The following is a 23,153-nucleotide window of genomic DNA, read 5'->3' as shown; positions in this document are numbered from 1 at the left end:
ACCTAGCCATTCTGCATGTAGTTAAGTCAACAAGTGCCATTTCAGACTTTAATCACTTTAAATGTTTTAAACACTCTGGCCAGCTGGGTTCTATGTTCTCTGTTCTATGCACATTACTTTGTCAGCTCATGTGAAGCATGGAATACAGTAGGTTTTATCTGAATGTGCACAACCAAATCCCATGGGTTTCGGATGTGGGCACAGCCCATGGCGTGCTGTGGAATACATATACGGTTTGTGAGACCAAATTTCATCTGAACGCACACATCAAAAAACAGACAGGTTTTGCACATGGGCAGGACACAAAGTGCGATGTGGAATACAACGTGCGCGATATAGTTTTCATCTGAATGTACACGACAAAAAAGCATGGCCTTCGCGTGTGGGCCCAGCCCACAAGACACCAGCTTGCAAGTTGACTCGCCTGTCTCTCTTCACTGCTGAGGCACTTCTTGCGCACTGTGTGGCAGTGGAAGGATTCATTTTATTTTAACCAGTTCATGCTCGAGACCGTGTTTACACAGAGGAGGGTTCTGTTCCCATTATACGTAAAAAAAGTGCACCTCCATTATCCTAAAAGACAAGGCAATGCCACGCATGTGAAAGTGTGTAGGATCAAGCACAGTAATGAAGAGGTGCGATACCCAGACTTCTGCAAAACCACCTCTGTTTCGCAAACAAAACAGGGGAAACACTAGAGGCGATATGCCAGACAACAGAGGGCGCTCTGCTACCTAGCAACAGCAGCATCCAAATTGCTCGGTTGGAGATAGAAATAACACACATGAAAGGGGAAACCACAGGCTCTTAAGCCCGTCCCATGAACTCATGCATTCATTTTTTGCCAAAGCCAAGGAGGTCCATCGTCTTGGCTACCGGTACAACTTTGGGGTTGTGCAAGTATTCTGTCATACCTTTACGCAGAGCATAGTGCTCCTACATTTTACATTCAAACGTAACAACAGGTGGGTGCTTGTCTTCTCAGACTGGACATTCTTTTGGGCAATAAGAAATACATCTTGCCACACTGAAAATACAGGATATAGACTGTATTTGGTGAGTTTTGGACGACACTAAAATCCCTACATGTACTTGGTGAATTTAAGCAGCATCTGTATGCTATTATGGCCCTCCAAGCTTTCCATTAGAGGCTGAGGTTGGTTCATATACCATATACATGTATGCCCGCTATCTCAAACATCAGCCCTTGTTGATATTGGCAACCCCCTGGGACTGCGGTGGTACAGTCCAGTTGTGGCATATCAATCAGCAAAGGCAAGTTTAATGGGATAGGGTCTAATCAGGCTGGGGGAGGGGGGCTGTTCCATTCAAAACAAGAGGATATAGGTGGAAAGAAGGATGCATCTGAGAGAAATTTATCCACGTTTCCCGTATATGTCCCAACTGAGCAGTCATATATCCATACAGGCAGGCTTGGAAAAGAGGAACCAGTTGTGGATGAACGTACAGGTATAGAACTGATTTGATACTCTGTGACGAATCTTACGTGTAACAATAATAGTGCACACATGTACAATCTGTAAACATATACGTATACATGTGCAGAGTTCTCTAGGAGGGGTTTAGCAGGGCGGGCCGCCGTGCCAAAATTCTTACTGCCCTACTATTTTTGCTATTGGATTTTCCCTATTCTCGACCATCTTTACAGCTTATCTAAATGCAAAGAAGTTTACCGCACTTTATGGAGCGAACATGATGAGTTTGCCATCATTATTCAGCACAACTGCATAGCACTTCACAGCAGTGTTTGTAATCAAACCCAGATGCAGTAAACTACCTAAGCACAAAATTCTGGACTGGTTCCAATATCCCGGTCATAGCATTTTCATTTTGTCGCGTCAAGAACCAATATCTCAAATGCGTTTTTTTCCTTGCAAAATACAGCCAATTTCCTACATGTAGTTGGAGATCTTTCCTAAATCTGGATCGCTTAAAATAAAACTTTTCTTCTGCTTTTAAAACTACTTCTTTTGTATTCTACATTCTCAAACAAGTTCAGTTAGGAAGGTGAAATGTAAGTTTCTTGTGCAAAATTTTGTTTTCAAAAACGTCTAGAAAAAAAATTTTCTGCCAGCTTGATTTCAGTTTTAAACTTGTCAAAAATCGCAAGAGCCAAAAAAATCGACAAAAAAATACAGGGTGATAGGTCATTCTGTACGTGTGATTCCAAATACTTTTTTCTTACTTTATAGTCCTATAAACTTTTGCATCGTATGTAGATTTTATCAAAATTACTTTTGGAGTTTCCAAGGGCTTTTAAAAATTGGCCCAAAACTAAATGAACATTTTGTCCTAGTTGTGGATTACACCGTTAGTGTACTCATGAACGTTGCCAACTCAACTATGCGGGTGCAACAGAACTGTACATGTTTGTGACAAAATGGGTTCGTCAACTGTGCAGCACAAGGAACAGTCGCTGATTGCTTGCAGTACAGCTGAAAAACTTGAGTCAAAACTTAAGCAAGTTGTACTTTTTAATTCACTGAAATTGTTACTTATGACTTATAACCCCCGAACCAGCATGACCAGTGTTGTAGTCGAGACCATCACAAGACCAGACACAAGACCATGCACAAGGCCAGTCACAAGTAACAGGGTGAACAATGACAAAGGAATGCTTTTGCTGCAGTTCATTTGAATTGTGACTTGAATTCAGACTGGAGGTCTTGTGTTGGTCTTGTGTGGTCCTGTGAAAGTCCTAAGTGGTCTCGACTAAAACACTGCCGAACCACCCGCTTGATATTGGGTTCCAATCAGGAAAAAAAAATGAAAAAAATACCCCAGGAAAAAAAAAACTTTTGATGACCTCCCGATAACAATCTTGCCTTCATTTCAAATGTTACCGTGGGCGAATTTGATTCAAGGAGTCAGAAGAAAGTGCCCAGGAAATACCTTAGATTGCACCACAGGACATCTAGAATCCAAAATGTTCCTACGCCGTAACAGCTTAGCGCTCCTTGCATTGTGGGCCGCCCTGCTATAATTTTAGGCTGTTGAGAACACTGCAAGTACATGTACATGCAACTTGTGTGTGTGAGGTACAGGTACCAGATGTACTCGTACCTGTATCTGGTTACCAGTGTGACATGGTAAAAGGACGAATCAGATTCCATTGATAAAAAAAATGCTTATCTCAAGAATTTAACACGACCAATGCTGAATGAGCATTGCACGCATGTGTAACACAGGAATGGATTTTGAGATGATGGATAATTTTCTTTTAAAATAACACACATGGCACTGCAACCATGTGGAAAAATCTCATAACTTCTATTGGAGGATTTTCATAAGAAAAAAAAAGGAAAAAAATTCAGTGTGCTTCCAATGGACTTGTTCTGTGTCTTTACTGCGCACATGCTGTCGTGCTTGCTGAAAGCACGATCCTGTTTCAGGGGGAGAATGTCGATAATTCTGTGTGCTTCCACGCAAGACAAGAATTACTGGCCACGGGCTTGGGAGCCCCATCGACCCGGAGTTACTTACAGGTGTCCGCTCCGTTATCTGGACAAACCAGATCCCGTTCTGAGCATCTGATGGCACACTCCATGTCTTCTAAAGTGCCGTTTGTAGCAGAGCCAAGATGAGACAGGTGGAAACACAAAAGGACAGCCCTGAAATAATTCGTTGTATTTTTGCATTTGAGACCGCATCGATTCGCAGCAACATTTTCATTAATGCCTAACAGATAGCTGGCCTTGTCCATACTTAATGGCATCTTCAGACAAAAAGCATCCTCTGTATCAATGCAACTTCAGCGTCCTCAATTGGACGAGAGAGAGAGAAAAAAATTTTTTTTAAATATGTTTAATGGAAAAGTCTATTTTTTTAGGGCCCTCTGGACAACTACCTGTATCAACATTTTCAACATCAACCCTACAACTTCTCAGGAACTCCTTCCAAATCCTATCAAAGAAATTTAATTCAAATTAGAAAAAAAGGCTCAATTGAAGATTCATGGAATCAGTTTACTTTCAGAATTCGTGCTGTTTCATCCTGCTTTTAATAGTTTTTTAAATTTGAAAATACGGAGGGGCTGACTACATGTATTCATACCGAAAGCTGAATCTTTCTTTGCCTTAGACAAAGATTCTGCCACAAGGCTTTTCAAGAAAAATTCAGGCCTTACCAGTATCCATCTCTTTTATGGGATCAATTCTCTGCAAACCCGAGACAATCATTTCAGTGTCCTGGTTGGAATCTGATACTCCTTTTACAACTAAACATAAGCAGATCTAGGCTGGAGCGAAATTCCACTTGTGGCAAATCATGTCACATAAAGATGCCCCTCTTGAGAGATTGTTTGAAATGACCTCCTGCTGGTATTGTAAATGAACAGCCGCACAAGACAGAGTAATTTCCGGTGTGTTTAGCATCGGTCCAGTCTTGGGGGGGGGTTGTTTCATTCAGTAATTTGCACGAGACGTTTCCAGGTTCACCCGCATGTGGGTATTTGTGCAATTGCAAGCAATCAAGTGTGCAAGAAAATGGACAATAAAGAGTTTGTAATACCAAACAGATGACAATTACACTATTTCAGATCCTAACAGAAAACAAGAATTAGAATTTTTAAAATTTAAGTTATAATCTAAACTATACTGTACATGTACAAGCACAAGTCCAGACTACATGTACAATTCCAAAACATCAGTTGATAAATTTATATGCAGCTTCCATCATTCACAAATTCCTCACATTCAACAAACATAAAAAAGCATCTCTCCACATCAAAGCAAACACACCGCAGACGCCCCAAAAAACGCGGTTGAGAAACACATTTTATTTCACAACCGGCCCAACGAATGCAATTTCACCAGGATATAAAATTGTAGGCATGAAAGGCCTGTGACTTTTGCCATTTCGCTCCTAATAGAAATTTGGCAAGTGATAGACTTGGTTTACATTGTGGATGCCGGCCTGAACGAGCGTGCACATACGTGAGCATGTGAGGCACACACCTGCAGATGCGCGGTGTATGGTGCTTCACTGCACAATGCACCAACCGAGAAAGGGTGTCCTTATGCTTTGTGTGAGTACAAAAAAATGGCGATAAAATGTCACAAAAACCACACTTTCAGAAGGATCTCCAGGCCTTGACACCGTTACATGTTTACTTCGCCGTTATTCTTTCAAGTAATTTTGACTGGCCAGCTGGTATGCACAAAAGGTACATGTACGTTTTACGGATGGTAAAAAAAAACCACAAATTATTTGCAAACATTTCATTTTGTTTCAATTACATGTACACAACTACACATAACGATGGTTTACTGAAAAAGTGATCGATTTAATCGCATCACTTCACTTGGTAAATTCCTCAACTTTACAACCTCCCTCCCATTTCTCCCCATCCCCCGAAAATCTGTCTTTGCACTGTGTTGCTCCCCCATCCCTGTAGGGGACGCTTTTGATTAATGAAAGACGGGGAAAAAGTCATGCCCAAAAGTAAAAGGTATGAATAAAAACAAAAACAACATAAAAATGTATTACCGAACAGCAAAAACGGTGATTTAATTTTTCTAAAATGAACCCCCCCAGAAAAACAAATTCGACAAGTTTGGCTTTAGTCCAACTTTCTTGAGACGACCCAATTTTGGATCAAATTATTTCATGCACTCTCACCCAACACAGTGAACCTTGACTCTGCTAATTGCTGAAATTGCCTGCTGTCAGGAAAGTTACCTGTGTGCTCACTGGTGAGATGAATAGCTTGCCTCCTTGGCGACCGGTTCTCAGGGTGTTCGTCTGTGGCCTGCAAGAGAATAAAGATAGCGTGAGAAAAAAAAATTGTTGGGGACATTTTTTTTTTCCAGAATTGATGGTACGAGATGCAAAGGAAAGGAAGACTTACATGTACAATGCCAAAGAAGTCCATACCGATCAGTTACCCTGACAATATTCCTGTGTCATAGCAGGCCGATACGAATACCATCATTAAAATGTAGCCATCCAACACAAAAAGAGTCCGAGGTCATCTCACCATACCATACGTAATTTCCACGAGGAGATCTTTAGAGGTGACTCAAAAATGTCAAACTACTTTGGCCCGCATGCATAGTTAAAGCCACTAGAACTTTGTTTTTTCCCCGACTGTCAAAGCCCGTTCCTTTCAGAACAACTAACGCACCTGAAGACTTTTTTTTTCAGGTTACAGTTTTCTTTCGGTGTGACCACTGTCTTATTCAAAAGTAGCACTTGGGGGCAAGGACAGGTACATGTACATGTGCTAGTGCATGTACTGTACGTGGTACATGTATCAATGAAATATCTGTACATGTATGTGGGTTTTTATTTTAAAGTGGGGGCCAATGTGTATTTCAGGGACATCACAATTATCATGACCATTTAAAACAAGACCAGTTTCACTTTCCCTTTTAATTTTCATATGTATTTGTCAATTAATATGTGTTGATTACATTAAATTCATTTACATTAAAAAAAGTTGATTTACACAAGAATTGCAAGGGAAAAACCTCATCGTTTCTCTCTGTTTTTAGTATTTAGTGTGACATTTTTGATTACCTGTTTCATTTGACATTTCATACCCATGAAAAAAACAAATAAATCGTTTATTTTCTAAGTAACCTATCAACAGAGAGATAAATTATGATATCGGATAAATCCCAAATGAAATTCATTTTAATTGAGAATACAGGTGCCGTCATAATCTGATATAACAACGTCACATTTCGTTCCTCCAGTTGTGACGAAGTGAAAATCATTTTTGGCTGTTAAAAACAAACAAAAACCTGTTGCAAATCATTTCCAAAACCGAAAATATCAACTCTAAGTACTTTCCAAAATACCTCCTACTAACTTGTGTCTGAGATCCCAAACATTTCTGAAGATATCACAGTAAATTCTCGTCAAAAAATATTTTGGTTACTCGCAAAATCTTTACGTTGTGAACAAAAAAGTTCTTGCAACTTCCAACGTTCGCCCGAGTCGGGATCATATTGCAAGCCTGCATGCGCCGTCACGTGATCGTCACATGACAAAGACATGCCAAATTCCCGCCATTCCTTCATCATCGAGAAATTTCGATCGAAGTTTTCGCTACATCCTACGCTGTGACAGTAAGTTACGGGTTGCGGGTTTCTTCTCAATAAATGAAGGTAAAATTCCCCTGAAAATTAACGTATTTGCCGAAAAAAGGAGCATGATAGCCACTTAAAACTTACAAATAAATATGAGCGTATGGAAGAAAGGAAACATTTTTCCCTTCGAATCGGAAACGCTTGTCGTTGTCGCCATTTTTTATTTTGCAGGCTTACCCGTATGCTAATGTCCGTTAACAATGTCATGACACGCCGGCCTAGCGGTCCATTCACAGCGTGCTGTGTCAAGTCGGTACACGTGTGCCGGCGATTGTCTTGTGAGCGGTGGAACGTTCGGTGGCAGTGACCACAGGGAAACAGTGCAATGCACATTACACTTCTCGGGAAACAGCCACCGGCGCGCATGTGCCACACCGACTAAGTATGCTGGGGCTATTTTGTGAATGGTCTGCTAGGCCGGCTGTGACCTCATCAACATACATTAGCATACAGTTCACATCACAAAATTGGACGTGGGGATTTTGTTGAACTTTTTGACATAAACACTTCATGACATAAAACTTTCTTCGCATTCCACTTGAATAAAAATGTGAGCTGGCATCTAAGTACATGTATCCCTGCAACTCTGAATTCTTTGAAACTTTCTTCATTATCCAGTAAAGACAGAAGTTATGTTTTTAACTTTCAAGTAGGCCAGTGGGTGCATGACACGTTTTTATAGGCTTACCCGTTCAGTCATGACAGTCAAACCTCGTTAATAACAGCACTTTAAATACAAGATTCTCCTTTAACAAGAATTCTTTTTTATGCCCAATCTTTAGTGTTTCTACATTTTCATAATAAAAGGTTTCTTTTTTTATTCACAAATGTTGAACCCACCGCAATATGTGCAACGTTCGGTGATAACTGTAATGACTTATGACATCAAAATTGCTTCGCATTAATTTCCATTCGTCGCAAATATGGACAGGTATTAGAGTATATTTGTATCCCTAATTTATTTGAAATCACTATTCCTTGACAGTATGTACATATAACAAAATTGGCAAAAGTTGAAAAGAAACCTTTACTAACGAGAAATGACATGCATAGAACCATCATATTTGGTTTCTCTGTTACACGTCAAATAATTTCCTGCACCACTGCACAAATTGAGTCTGTACACGTCAAGTAGTTATTCAAAACAAAAATCATTTACATTTATTGCATGTATGTATTATCAATTACATATCAACAAGTTTTGAATTTGTTTAGACAAGTTTGAAATTTTGACGACCGTGTCACACATTTGGCCCACTATTTAAAATAAAGACCCACGTACATGTGCGGGTCACACATCAAACAGCACATGTAGGCTACAACATGTATCTTACTTGAAACTAGCAAAGTGTTTGAAGAAACAAAAAAATTCCAGAATGCAAAAGGCAGCTTCCAAGAAGTGTCTTCCGAAATGGCATTTCTTAAGGATGTACACATGCAGTGTGATACAGTATTTCCCCAGCTGCTGTCTAGAAAAACATTTTTTTTATGAATGAAAACTTACTATCCAACAAAGAAGTCATTGATGAACAAGTGGGACCCATTAGTAAATTGAAACCACAGACACCTGTGCCTGTTATAGTGTTAAGAGTCAATACCACTGACATGCCCAGAACCTTCTGGCCAATGGGATTAACTTAACAGTGACTGGGGGGCAAGGGTCACTTTCATTCATAAAAATCAAGCTGAGGCGGCTGTTCTCACAATTGGGTGGAAGGGCATTTGAATGAAAGAGGTAAGTGCCCCTTTTGTAATGCAGTGCACCCAAAATGTACATGTACATGTGTACATTCATTCAGCATACACGTGTATGCGTACTACTTCTCCATGTACATGTAGGAACATGAACATGTAGTCCTACATTTACATGAACTGGAACATGTACAGTACTGGTATGTGTACAGCACACCTCCTGTGGCAATATGTACAAAGACATACCATATAATATAACCCTACCAAAAATCAGGTATTTTAAGCCCCCCCAAAAAAGATGTCACTCCTCAGAACCATTTTACAAATATTTCCCTGTACAGTTATGTTAATTACATTTTATTTGCATCGTTGAATTAATATTTAAAGGAAAGGCACCATAACATCACTCATAAATACATGCAAGTTACTTATGAATTTCTCATATCAGATTTATGACTCTGCAAAATAATAACCAAGTCAAGCACTGTTTACCCACATGTACATGAATGCATTGTTGGGAAGGAGACTTCTCCAAGCATATTATCCCCATGGAAGTAGAACAGCCATCTCCCACTGCACCCCCAATATGTTATGCACCAGGGCCTCCAAACGAGATGCCATGTGCCTTGCCAACTGGCTACACAAAGAAACTTTTGGACAATAGACAGCCAAACTTTTCTGGGGCAAACAAAAGCGCGATCTTGGGTGGCATCTGGCTGGTGTGGCTGTGTACATTGTGTATGGAGTGTAAAAATGAGGCTTCAAACCAGAGAAACTTTACAGACTGTACATGTATATGACACCTTATTACTTCTCACTGTGAAGGTGATTGAAATCATTTCACAAATTGATTACCAGAATTCAGATGTAAAACACAATAAAAAAGGACAAATACAACTTCGGGAAATGTACATTTTCTACATGTACCGGTACATTATTGTAACAGTGTATTTGGCAAGTTATCTGTAATAATTTGTAATTTGACATTTGTGAAACTCAATTCATAATCCGTACGTGTAATTCTTTTCTTCGGCAACATGGCCAAGGTGACATTTTACATAGCGTACGATGTACAGTGCATGAACAGATTAATATTAACATGATTAAGGGGAAGCAATGTGTACCATACGTGAACACATGCATGAGCATGTTTCAAATTCATACATCTGTATTTGATGCAATTAACGCTCATACAAAGCACGGAACGGATCTCAGGGTTTCACGGCAAAACACACGCATTGAACATCTTGATGCAGTGAATTTGAGACTTTGCACGGTGGAGACAACACAAGAAAAAAGACTCTCAGATGCACCTTACCGGAGTGAACAAAGTGGTTCTGATGCCAACCTATTAATGTTTCTGTCTGAGTGCAAAGCAAATGGAGTGAGCTGGGACCAAAATCATGGATCCCACATTACGCACGTGGTAACGTTACAACAATGGTTGTCTCAAGAACAACTTTGCTCCATTTTGAGTTAGTTGTACACTGTACATGCAGTGAGCGATTTCCCCTGTATCGCATCGCAAAATGCGACGTGTTTTGGACAATCTGCGATCCGGTTTTAAAAATGGATTGCAGGGTTTTGCGATACAATATGCGATGGATTTTTTTTATTTTAGGAATTTCGTAAACCTGTTCTTTTATCAGTGAAATAAAGGAAAATGTTGAGAAAACTATCGACTGCAAAAAACGAAGGTCCTGTTACTAGAATCCCCGTGCATGTACATGTATTTATAACAGCACGTTAGTGGTAATCCTGAAACCATCAGGCATATGAGGTAGCCAAAGAACGGACAACTTGCCACAAAATGGACGCAGCAACACCTTTCCATGAGAATTTTCCGGTGAACATTTATCAAAATATTTTGTTTATGTTACGGACACAAAAAATATGTAAAGATTTAATTATAAACATGGATGTAACACTGGTACCACGACTCAGGAGTCTGAACTGTTTACTGGTACGTTTGTCATGTCAGGAAAGATCGTCGATCAGCAGAGCAAGAACAGTGCTGTGATACATGTACATGTATGTATGCGCTGCTTTCTGCATATAGCACATGCAGCCAAGCAAGGCGCAGTGGGCACATGCTCTAGCAAAGTTCCCAGATGTTCAATCCAGCCCTTACTGCAGAAAAAGTGCACAGTTTGAAATGATGGCCCCAGCGACGCCCTAGGCCATACCACGGTATGACGTGATTATGAAGTTACTTGCCGTTGTAACTGTTTCGGGGCAAGTGATGATGCAATTCTTCTGTGGACGATTCTGGAACCTTTTTTTTTGCATACGTGATGGCCAAAATGATGAACAATAATCGACACAAAACCCAAGCTTAGTGTTTTAACGTGATTTACGTGTAAGTTACAACAGAAACTGCTAAAGAAAAATTAATCGGTTGCTCTACAAAGTCAATTTTTTGCTATGCAATCCCAAAAGTGCATAGCGAATTTGCTATACAACATTTTAACATGAAATCGCTCACTAACATGTCGTGTTTGAGAGTGCATGCGTGGTAATTATCAATATTAATCTTGAGACTGTTCCTAATTCCACAGCTGATGAACAGTGAGCACTCAGTTGCATACAATAGTGGAAATTATGAATTGGCGCCATATGTCGCATGCCAGCGGACATCAGTAAACTTACATTGTACTTTACAGTTTCCATTCTTTGTGTGCATTGCCTAACAATGCAATCATTTTTTTTTTAGAGTTGAATTGAAGTCTCTATTATTGTAGAAAAAAAAACAAAAAAATAAGACGAAAACAGCCACAGATGTTTCAGGACAATCACATGTGTCAATCCAATCAATATTCAACTACCTGTTCAAGAATAAATAGTCAGCGACTACAGGTCATGTCAATCTATCGGTGTATGCATCCCACATGTACATGGACACTGTAGAGCGGCCACTGTAAAGCAAAAGTTCTTTTAATGCCTGCAACCCTCAGTGTACGGTACATGTGCATTACAATGACTGTACATGTAAATGTACATGTACCTAAGCATCGTTAAATCTTTGCATGCAATCTGTACAGACGTGTCAGTGTTGATGCAACTTCCAAACGAAGAGACCTTTTTGGCCAACAGATGTTCAGTGTAAGGTTTGAAGAAAAATTACATGTAACATCAATTCGGGTTGTACAAACAAGATTGCCCAGTATGTTCTTTTGTAAGCTGACCGAAATGACAGGACTGAGCCTAGTGATGGAAGTGTGTGCCATGAAAAGACGATTCAATTTAGTAAATAATGTAGTCAGGTGTTGCATGACCACTAAAGCAGTTGTGTGCTGTATGTGTCACAGCATAGTACATGTTGTGTTACATGCTGCAGGAGGGTTCATCTGGGTCTTATTTTTGTGCTCCGTTCATTTTTTGTTTGTCATACCGCTACATGCAGCTGGGTATTTAAACACATATGGGTAACTATGCAATGTTTTACTTAGGACGGAAAAGGCACTCAGTAAAAAAAAACAACAAACAAACAAACAAACCAAACCAAAATGTGTACTGCTGCCTATCCTAAACCCCCTGCTTTGTTTCACAAGCAAAGTTTCTGTAACACCTGTCAAAAATGTACATGTAAGTTGATGGGATTAGATATCACTGTCCGAAACTTATACATGGCAAGAAAGATTGACATGTACGGGGGGGTCAGCCTTGTAAACAAGGCAATCTTGTTTCTTCTTCAGACGCCCAAATGTTATAAATGAAGAAAATAAATTGATATAAAATTACAAAAAGGGAGGCTGACAAGGACTTTGGGGTAATATGTCATAAAAATAGTAACTTTTATTATTAAAAAATATATATAAAAAATAACACAAGTAAAAGCATGTATATAACTTATGACGGCTCATCAGAAATGCTCCAACTACATGTACATGTAGCACGTGTACATGTACATGTATGAAAAAAGTGAGAAAAAGCATACTTTTCAAATTTGAGACTGGTTGGGCATAGATGGAAATGACATTCCATGCATGTGCAAAGATGTGGTACTATCGTTAACTATGTGCATGTACTAGCCGCTTTCATAAACCTCTGATCTGTGATGACTAACAGACAAAGCAAACTTGGGTTTCATGCTAATGATGATAACCTCAAAAGCTGGGCAAGAAGGCAGGGAGAGTGAGGGCTACACGTATGCCTGTCTTCTTCTTAGGGGCATCATTTCCTGGTCCACAGACATTCCTTTCTTTGCTCAGCAAGCAGCTTAAGAACAAAAAGCCCATTAGCGGGACTGCGGATGATTCTGAGGCGGGAAGGACTGGATGCATGAGTTGGTTGGCTTGGCTTGATTGCAAGTTGGGGACAGCCAGGAGATTACACGTGGAAGTAGAGCAGGTGCAGTGTAATATACATGTACATATATGCCATTAGGTAATGTGCGGTCACTCAGTGTTTAAACTAATCACGAATGATAATGAGCTCCGAAGGCCCCCCTCCCAAAAATGGATGTATTGTTATACAATGTACAGTTATTATGTTGTACGTATGTATGCGTGATGTACATTATGTCGACTGTGAAAAACTGAAATGGAAGGCGACTTTTGAACAAGAACTTGGAATGTGAACGTTAAGGAGATCAGATTCGATTTGATTTGATTAAATCAAACATACATGTGAGAAAAACCTTTCGATTCTATACTTACATGTAATTTAGAGGATTCACATGTCAGTGTTTTGTTCACATTCTTTTATCTAAAGAAATTAATGTGTTCTCAACTTCTGCTATCTCACAAAATATGAAATCAAATTCTGGGTTCTAATCAAAGACTGAAAAGTTTACATACGAGTAGACATTTTTGAAAACGTCAATCCCTGTGACATGTACGAGTACAGTTTACGGTAAGTATATAATGCAGCTTGGGTTTCTACCAGTCCACGAGTCTTCCTCACAGAGAGCTGTGGAGAATGCCCTGCCCACCTAATGGATGTTAACTCTGGTACAGGTGACTGTTCCATACTCTTTGGCCCATCGTTTAAGCGTTTACTGCCAATACCTAAGTCGCATGTTAACATGTATGTAATCATGTGCCGGTGCGAGGGATGAAGTAGGACACTGGCTTTGGTAGACAGCATATTGAAAATATGACGCAGCCAGCTTTGTTCAGTTACGCTAACTATGGCTGGTCATGTCAAGGTTGGCAAGGCCAGCTGCATTCAGACTCCCCCCCCTCCCAAAAGAAATGGGGCTTGGTTGCAAAAGAAACCCTACTGTTAAGCTGGAAGTGGAAGCTGGCCCCGCAAATTCTTAATTTATTTATGGGTCATTCTTTAAATTTGGGGTCCAAAGTGTGACATTTTTCCATCCCTGTTACCTCTGGTATGTATACCATCTGACATGTTTGACAGGGGATGTATCACTGACATTGACTTCAAATTATTTTCGTTTGTTTGACAGGTAATTTTCCGTTCTTATTCAGTCTTTGAAATTAAACAATGAGTTCTAAACATTAACAAATCATATGCCAGACATAACAGGGACGGGAAAAAATTGGACCCCAAATTTATAGAATGACCCTTATTGGGGTTTTTTGGGGGGGTGCAGGGGCGGAGGGGTAGAACTGGGGCCGGGTAGCTAAAGCCAAGAAACAATTCTGCTGCTTCCAGTTTCCCAACCAACCCAAACTTTTGGGCGCCACCCTAATTTTTTTTATCGGCAAGCAAGAAAATTTTTTTTAAAGTTTTACAAAATTTTCAAACATTAAAAAACAAATCCTGTTGTCTTTCCTGTCTTTTCAAATCACCTCTGACCAACCTTTTTTCATGTTTAAACGTCTTTTTTACATGTTTTGCTGCTTACATTTGCAACTTTTGAAAAGAAACATCAACTTTTTTCACGAGTTCCCTTCCCATTCTGCCGTCACAGTGGTGAAAACGTGTGCAAAGCTCAATGCATTAAAGCAATGTTGCGTTCCTGCTGCGCTGCGCCCATGCAAAGAAAGCGGGATGGAAATGTAGCAGCCAGTCTATACTAATGGTGTCATTACACTATACTCCGGCTGTACATGCACGCAACCCTACAGCTGTACATCGAAAAACATTGATGTTGCAAGATGATTTCTGCCAGTTCATTCACAGAACTTACTCTGTTGTCTGTGTGTGTTTGTATGTTCACGAGTTAAATTCAAGGTTGTTTTGCTCGTACTTGAAGCAAGCGTGCTTCCACAAAATTTCCTGCAGCGGAACGAGGCTAATTGCCCACCCATCTGGACGCATAATGGACGCTTACCACACAATATGCTTCAGAATTGTCCACTGTAGAAATTTTGACATAGATTATGGCAAGTTAAGTTATCCCTTTTGAGGCGATTTTTGGTCGCTTTCGTCCCTGTTCATGCTGTTCAATCGGCACCAAAAAAGACCGAAAAAAAATTTTCTGACCTACTGACCCTATTTTTGAGAGGCATGTAAAGCAGAACTATTTTTTGGGGGGGTCCTAATATAAGTCAAATTAGGTGGAGCTGGCAAGCTTTCTTGAGAGATGCCTGCATATGTATATGTACATGTATATAGATACATGTACGTATATGTATATGTTGCCGTCTCTGAGCAACCTACCTGAGGCTTTCTCTTCGCTACAAAGGTAGCATTTATGTCGGAGAATTTGGTACATAAACATTCTCATGTCAATAAAGCTCAAAACTTGTTCCATGTTTGAAATGTCACATGGCGTTTGATCAGATACTTTCATGCATGTATGAAGTTTTGTGTGAGGGTATGTGGTTACTTGGGGGGAGGGATTTGACTGAATTCCTTCTTTTCCATACAGGTTTCATCTCACAACAAATTTATCAATGTGTAACACTTTACTTCTACAGCATGAAACTGGTCTAATTAATCAAACCGTTACATTTTAAACTGTCAAATCAACTGAATCTACAGTCCTTCAGTTCCTTCAACGCCTACTCCAACTACTGCAGTAACACATCATAGAGCTGATTCCACCTAATTTTAAACAACCCAACACTACTGAAAGAAATGCTCAACCCAAACTATTTTATCTCTGAAATTTAAAAACTAAATGAAAGCATCAGAAAACATTTGGATGGAAGGATGGATTACTGAAAGAAATGTACCATTTTACATTTGAAAGTCTGGTACAGACATGTACGTGTACACATGTAAAATTAACCATGTCATTAATAAAATGACGCTATTGCACTATTAATTACATGCACCACATTAATTCACAACAATGCCTGGCCCTCATAGAGCACAAAGAATTCTGCAGGAAAACGTGCCAGTGACAACCAACAGTGCATTTTCACATGTTAATTTTGATGTATTGCACATGTGCATGTCCTGGCTTCTGACAACCTGACCACCAGTCAACAACAGAGGGGGCTATTTACAAAACTTAACTGGCTGATTGAGAACAAACTGGTGTCCATAGTCACCCTGATGCAATTCCACCGGAATGTTCACAAACTTGCAGTGAAGAACCGTCAGACAGACTACCATTCGAGACAGAACCCAATTCACATCAAGAATATTAAAAATAACCTCCCTTTGGCATTACTTTTGTTTTTTGTTTGGGGGTTCACGGAACAATCTTGAATGCATCACCGTCATTTCCACAATTATCTTTTCAGGTCATTGAACCCTACATGGAATACTAAACTGGTTTTCCACTACCTTTGTTCTACAAGCCTCTAGATTTCACTTTATTCTGCTTTGTTTACATACATGTACCAGAGTATTTGTCTGTTTGATACCTACCTTGCGGAGAATGACAGGGCTTCCCGATTTTGTGCGCAGACTGCGACGCGGTGATTGGCTAACTTCTGCCCCCTCAAAATGTCGACCCCGCAGCCTAGTGCTGTCCTCCCCATTCATGACCAGAAAACGATGTCCTTCGATCTGCAAAGCAAGAAAAAGTTTCTTTCAATTCAATTCTCTTCTCCTTTCCTCAATTTTTAAAGATGAACCCAAACAAATTGAGTCCTACAAAATTACTTCACTTGCTAACAGCGTCTCCCATCACAGTGCTAAAAATACACAAAATAAATCAACTTGTGTTTTATACCACAGTCATAAACAGAGAATTTTTCATTGGTTGCAAATTGATCACGTGACATGTTACAAGCACACATTTATCATTCCCACATCGTGCACACTGGCAATATTGCCAGGCCGCAAAAATGATGGATCACGGTGATCTTTCAAAAAGTTGATAGTGTATGTCATGTCTCCTACATTGTAATTGTGTAACCTTGGGTATACGGGGGAGGGGGAAAGCCGCAGTGGTACTACTTGGCTCGTGGAACACAAATATGCTCTGATCACTGCTTCTGCTGCGATCATCATTGCTGTTAAAATGCTCATGCCATTGTATCTTCTCATCTGCTCTTCAATCTTGTCAATACTTTTCAACGGATCTTGTTGCACATGATGTCTTGAAATTCAACCACTCGACAAAACCCCCAATTTTTTATGGATCACAGGTTTCTCTATCAAACAAGTTTATTACACATGTAAATCCTGGATTTCTACCCCTCCCGCAAAAAAAATGAAAACATCCACAACAAAGTACATAACACTCAATAATTTTCCTTGAAATGTTTATCTAAGTTACTGTTCATCTCTTTCAATTTGTCAAGGTGTTTTAATTTATCTTGTAATATAGATATTATATTATATTATAGATATTATATTATAGATATACATGTTCATGTAAGAACATTTCGACATAAAATCTTTGACCAATAAAACAATAATAATAAAACAACTGATGCCTGCAGTGACGGGGTCCTTGTATTTTGTACACCCTAAGGGGCAAATGGCACATGAGGCGAACAAAACCCTATGGACCCCTACACTGCAGGCCACAATTGTTAAATGGACAACTTATAGAAAAGGGACAACTTCAAACTAGCATGCAGCTAGATTTTTTGCGAATTTTTCACCATGCACACATACATGTACATCCATTTGTTCACTAGTGCACGTGCTGTACACACACATATTCATATGAAATGCATGTATTTCAATTTTTATTGATGGCTTCAAGTGTCTGCTTGGCCTCCTGGCCACGGTACGTAAAGTTCATCTACACATTCTAGCTTTTTAATTCACAGCTACATGTATCTTAATCACCTGGGCAACAGAAATACACGCACAGTACCAGTACCACAACTGAAGGGCAACTTAGCATGTTGCTGTTTGCTCACAGTCGATTATTACATGTATTTAATTATTAAATCATACACATTTGTGTCAGAGTGGCTAACATGCATTAGCTTCCAATACCCATTGAAAGTTTGTTGCCTTAACGTTGGAAGAGTATAATTTCTGGGATCTCTGGCCATCAATACACGTTGATCCAAATACGTACATAGAGTGTATACATGTACGCACGAGCACAGTGCCCCAATCAATGCATCACTAAAGGCCAACACATACAGGAACTGTGATCCTTGGTTAAGATTTCAAAACTTTTCCTGGAGTGGTTGACACGACTGAAGTTGGCCTCGTCTCAGATTCCAAAAAGGAAAGCTCAGGGAAGCTTGTGCAGTTAAGTATCGGCTTGTACAGTTAAGTACCGGTACACGTACATATATACAAGTTACACAAGGCGTGGGTGTACAGGTGGATAAAGACGTCTAGATGAGTAAACTAGATCAGAAAGTATTGCAACTAGTGACACAAACATGCCCAGGCAGAGAACCAAAAACTGGAACACAAAAACCGTTTCCACCTTATAACATCAGAGGTAGTACATGTACATGCAAACTGCAAAAAAGACTCCCCAGAAGAAAAGCATGTGAGCTATTTTTTGTTTCGGTCCCAACCCAAATGCATCGCACATTTGTTAAGGTCAAACCGTGCACTCACCTCGGGCTGTGGCACGTTGGAAACTTTGGAAGGGTGAAGAAGCCATCCCACAAATAGACTTGGGAGAAGGAGAATTAACTTCACTCACTTCCTATTTACATACTCCAAATTCCAAAAATGCCCAGCTCAAATGTTTATTTGATTAGTAATAACTTTGCTTGTTAAACTTGAAGGGAAGTTTTCTTGGTACACGGTTCTTTTACAGCAACTGGCCTTAACTTTTCCAAGTGCTCACTGAGAAAGTTTAGCAACGAGCCATGGCGAAATTCTAAGGCAGCTTATCAAGCAGAGAGTTTGCAGAAAATCAGTTGTTCTATCCAACGAAAATTTAAACCACAAAAATAAGTTTCAATTTGAAAAGAAACATGATGTTTGAAACTTTCAAAATTTCCTGTTGCTTGAATATAATTACAGAGAACTTTCAAACATAATGTTTCCTTTTCAACAAACACGGTCTTGCTTTCAGCAGAAACAGAACTACCACGGAACTTAAACAAAGAGTATATAACCAACTAGAAGCGAAACATTTTCACTATCCTGAGCTTTTTAAGTAGGTTTTTATTTGTACAGCTCAATCTCTCAAGGCCTTGAGACCTCCAGGATCAGAGTCTCAACCAAGCTCACTTGTTCAGCGTATGTAAAGTAACAACCTGGAACACACTGCACTTGGTAACAAACTCATGTTAAGCATGCAGGCATTCTCGTGCCAGGAACTCGGTAGATACATGATTTATAAGTTCACTTCACAATGGGCAGGGCACTTTTGTTTTTCGTACTCATTTCCTGTTGCTGGAATATATAGAGAAACAAACTTGCTATTCATGATAACAACACAGTGGAAAGGCTGTAGTACAGTTACATGTGTATTATGCAAGCACTCAATCCTGACTGAATATTTGTAAAACTTCCTGGTACCAAGATGAGGCAAGTCACATCATGCACGTGGTCATACATGGCACAAGCCTCACATGCCTGTCTTGCATTCTTGGCATTGTGAAGTTTGCTGTAGTAATGTTCAGTAGTTTAATACCTACATATGTGGAGACTTAAGGATTAGATGCAAGGTCATTTGATAAAGAAGACAACATGTGCATGCGGAGCTATTCAGGGAGGAAAATGTTAAACTTTCCAAAAGTACATACATGTACATGTGCCAGGCGTTCCCACTGCTAGTTGCTGTCACTGAAAACTAGCAAGTTTAACAAAACCAAAACGGGCAATAATCTGGTTGCCAAAGCGTATAATCAACTTAAAAACTATGGTTCTTCTTTAAAACTTGTTGAAAGTGGCATGCACGTGGCTTTTGACAGGACTCAGAGGACGGGTACATGTACATGTACTGCTTGTGATATCCACATACACGGGAGTGACTGGCTGCATAAATGGATGAATCTTTTGACTTTTAATGCTTAATCACAAGCGAAAATACATGATGAATCCTAGATCCTAAGTGTTGAGGTTTAAGACCAAATGAAATTTTAATCACTAATTATCGCAAGATCCGCACTATTTCTCCCTTTTATAAAATACTTTGAACTAACCTCAATTTCAACTTCCCAAAATACAAATGCATAATTAATATCTTGGATATTTGTAATTTACCAGTGTTTAATAGATGTGTTTAAGTTTTTTAATTCCTGGACAAACGTGCTATGGAGAAAAAAAACTTTCTAGTTGTTAAGGGTGATTTTTTTGTAGATTCAGTGGAACGTCAAATTAATTTCATTATTCGGGCACAATTATGCACACCGTGTGTATGTTCAAATAAAGTGCCTGTACATGTGAGTCTGCCCAGAAAGACTGGACAGGTGAATGAAACGATTATCACTGTATACACTGACAAATCTGGGTTGGAAATATTAATAAGAAACAACTCTTACATTATGGAGGGCCAAGAATTCAGACACGGGGTGTTTGAATTTACTGAGGTATATATACCTAAGAATTCTACATTTTAAAACCATTTGTTATGAGACACAATTTTAACATGTCCTTGTACACTGAAGAGGATCAAAATGTTACATGTACATGTAAGCCGACCTGTCACAGAGTTTTGTAAAGTTACATACAGGCCCAAATCACAATAACGTAAGTATTGTATACGTGCCACGTTTCCCCACATTACCCACACAGATCAAAATAACGTCAAATAGGGAGTTGCTGTTTTAAAGCAAATGGGCAATCTGACAGACAATTTCTGGAGGGTTTTTCAAAGGCTCCTAAAACACTGTGCAAGTTGTTGATCAAAAAATGCCACAGTTCAAATCCACCATCCCCTCCATTTCTTTCTAATCTAATTTGAAAGTGCACTTTAAGTCAACTTTGGAGAGGGCAGGTGCTCCGAAAATGTAAAGAACAAAGACTTGTGAAACACAATAGACCCCAGCCAACAAGCACTACCAACAAAGAAACCAAACTGCTGGGCTGGCAACCGCCAAAAATAGATGAAGCTTTCAAGTCGAAGGAATTATCCACAACACAAGCAAAACATGCCGAGTTCTGTTTTTTCACAAATGTCACAGAGATTACATGCACGGCAAAATAGTTTCAGAGCAGCACCATTATTTTCATGACCGCTAAAAAAATTGCAGTTTGGTTTGAAATACAGTACATGTACATTGTGTACTTCTAAAGTTCTGTGCATGCTGGTCAAATTCACCACATGCTTGCAGGGATCCCTAACAAAAAGTTTCTAGCAATGATGGAGGGACAGCTGGCCAAAATAAAACCTGCTGGGGATTTCAAGGACCAAAATAAACCTTCAGTGAAGGCCAATATCAACTTTAAATAGCAATTGGTCTGTTGTGTAAATCTGATGTCAAATTTCAAGAAAATATCTTGGGGGCGTAGTTGTTAACTTTAGCGCTTTTCTACTGGAGGGTTGAGACAACACCCCTTACAACTGCAATGGTTTGGTCCATTTCTTGCCTGTGTATTTTGTGCTCAATGTATGGCAACGAATTCTAAACGGACAAGAATTCCACTGAACTCAAAGCGTACTTGTCACTGCATAAAACTCCGTAAATTTGTCAACTGCGGGCAAAACAGCCCCCAGTACTAAGGTACATTTAACAGACACCACATTCACATAGGTTTCGCGGGAGAAAATGATCTAACAATGGATTATTTTAAGTTTGAAGTCTGGTGTACTACAGTTTCTAAAGTTCCTGCACGACACGTTGCCGCGTTCTAACCACATGACCCAACAATGTGCACGATAACGCAACACAAAAACTTCGCCATGCGTTAGTGCGTGGCTACGTTACAACCCGACTATAACTGAACAAAACACCCTTGAAAGTTCTCAAAATTCAACACTGGACGCCCCAGACACCCACCTGATCCTTTGAAGATACTCAACGTATAAGCAGTGCCAGCTTAAGCAAGGTTTCGGCCAAGAAGTAGCTTCGATAATGCAAGAAAATCTCCGTTATCATTAGCATGTGATTTGACCTACCGCATACTGCACGTACTGAAACTTTTCTGGCTACACTACAAAACTTATCCCATAATAGTTACTTCGAAGTTACTGCGCATGCTCGAATCAATTAGCCACCAAACTTCTTTTGTGGGTCTGCCACATGGGTTGACCAGGTTCCAACAAAAAAAAGAGAGCGCATAGGGAAACTGAAACTTCCACGAACTTAGGTTTCTGTGAATAAATTTACATTTGTGTGTTTTTCTGTTTCCTGTCCTTTGTAATAAGAACATAAGGGGAAGAGAGAGAAACTTAATACTAAGCAAAACAAAACTGAAATTTTTCAAGGATTTTCTTTCTCTTAATAGTTCAACTTTGTTATCTGACCTTGTCTGGAGCGTGTTGTTATTTTACGTCAATATAGATTTAGATTTACTGAGGATTACTCAGTTACTTAGGTTAAGCAATATCCTAAACAAGTCTTGCAGGAAGAAAGAGAGACAAAAATTGAGGGCATCGAGTGTTGGAATAAAAATTCGAACCTGATTTGAAGGAATTTTGTCAGCTAATTTTTTTCCTTTTTCAGGGGTATTTTTTGGTTGATTCTTATTAACGTCTAGCCTTACTGGTGTTTCTGGAGATGTGCTATCTTTTGCGACTAAACGCTGGTCCGGTATCGGTCAGCTTTGATTTCAGTGTTTGATGGCCTGGGAGACAATTGTTATCCGATGGGGTTCCATTGAAGACAGAAAAGCTCTCAATCATTTCAAGGGGTCACAGTGCCACCCCCGACCCGTCACAATTGAGTGTCATTGGCCCAAGTTTAGAACCATTGAACCATGGGCTAAGCTCATCAGATTACAACTGTCTTCCAAATGAATTCCTATCTATTCATGACTAACTCCCAAACATCCAAACCCCGCCCACAAAGAGACCTAATTATATCATTATTGACAAAGTATTCGGACTCGTTGAATCTCTCCTTGATTGAAAACAATTTTACTATCTTTTCATTCAATTATTTGTTTCAAATTAACTCTTTGGTGATTGGTGGTCGAAATTCTGAAACCAGAACGTGAAGC

At 39.5% G+C, this 23,153-nt stretch overlaps 1 protein-coding gene across 19 annotated transcripts in view; it reads right to left on the bottom strand.

Annotated features, from left to right (window-relative positions):
* LOC110978227 (uncharacterized) overlaps nucleotides 1-22,146 on the bottom strand; it is a 68,402-nt gene extending 46,256 nt beyond the window's left edge. For 17 of the 19 annotated variants that reach the window (XM_087148824.1, XM_087148828.1, XM_087148830.1 and 14 more), the window contains exons 1-3: nucleotides 21,992-22,146; nucleotides 16,539-16,679; nucleotides 5,701-5,770 (exon numbers count right to left, since the gene is read on the bottom strand). In XM_087148824.1, coding sequence (XP_087004950.1) covers nucleotides 5,701-5,770; nucleotides 16,539-16,655 — 187 coding nt within the window. In that variant the 5' untranslated portion in view covers nucleotides 16,656-16,679; nucleotides 21,992-22,146. Of the gene's footprint in view, nucleotides 1-5,700; nucleotides 5,771-16,538; nucleotides 16,680-21,991 lie in introns of those variants that run through there. The other 2 variants (XM_087148841.1, XM_087148840.1) reach the window with 2 other exon arrangements.
* Nucleotides 22,147-23,153: the final 1,007 nt, after the last annotated feature.

The sequence above is a fragment of the Acanthaster planci genome, linkage group LG18 (genome assembly GCF_054643075.1).
Source record: "Acanthaster planci isolate LZ-2023a linkage group LG18, COTS_SCS, whole genome shotgun sequence".
Classification (NCBI taxonomy): Eukaryota; Metazoa; Echinodermata; class Asteroidea; order Valvatida; family Acanthasteridae; genus Acanthaster; species Acanthaster planci.
Note: the sequence above shows the minus strand (reverse complement) of the source record. Positions and strands in the feature narration are given on the sequence as shown.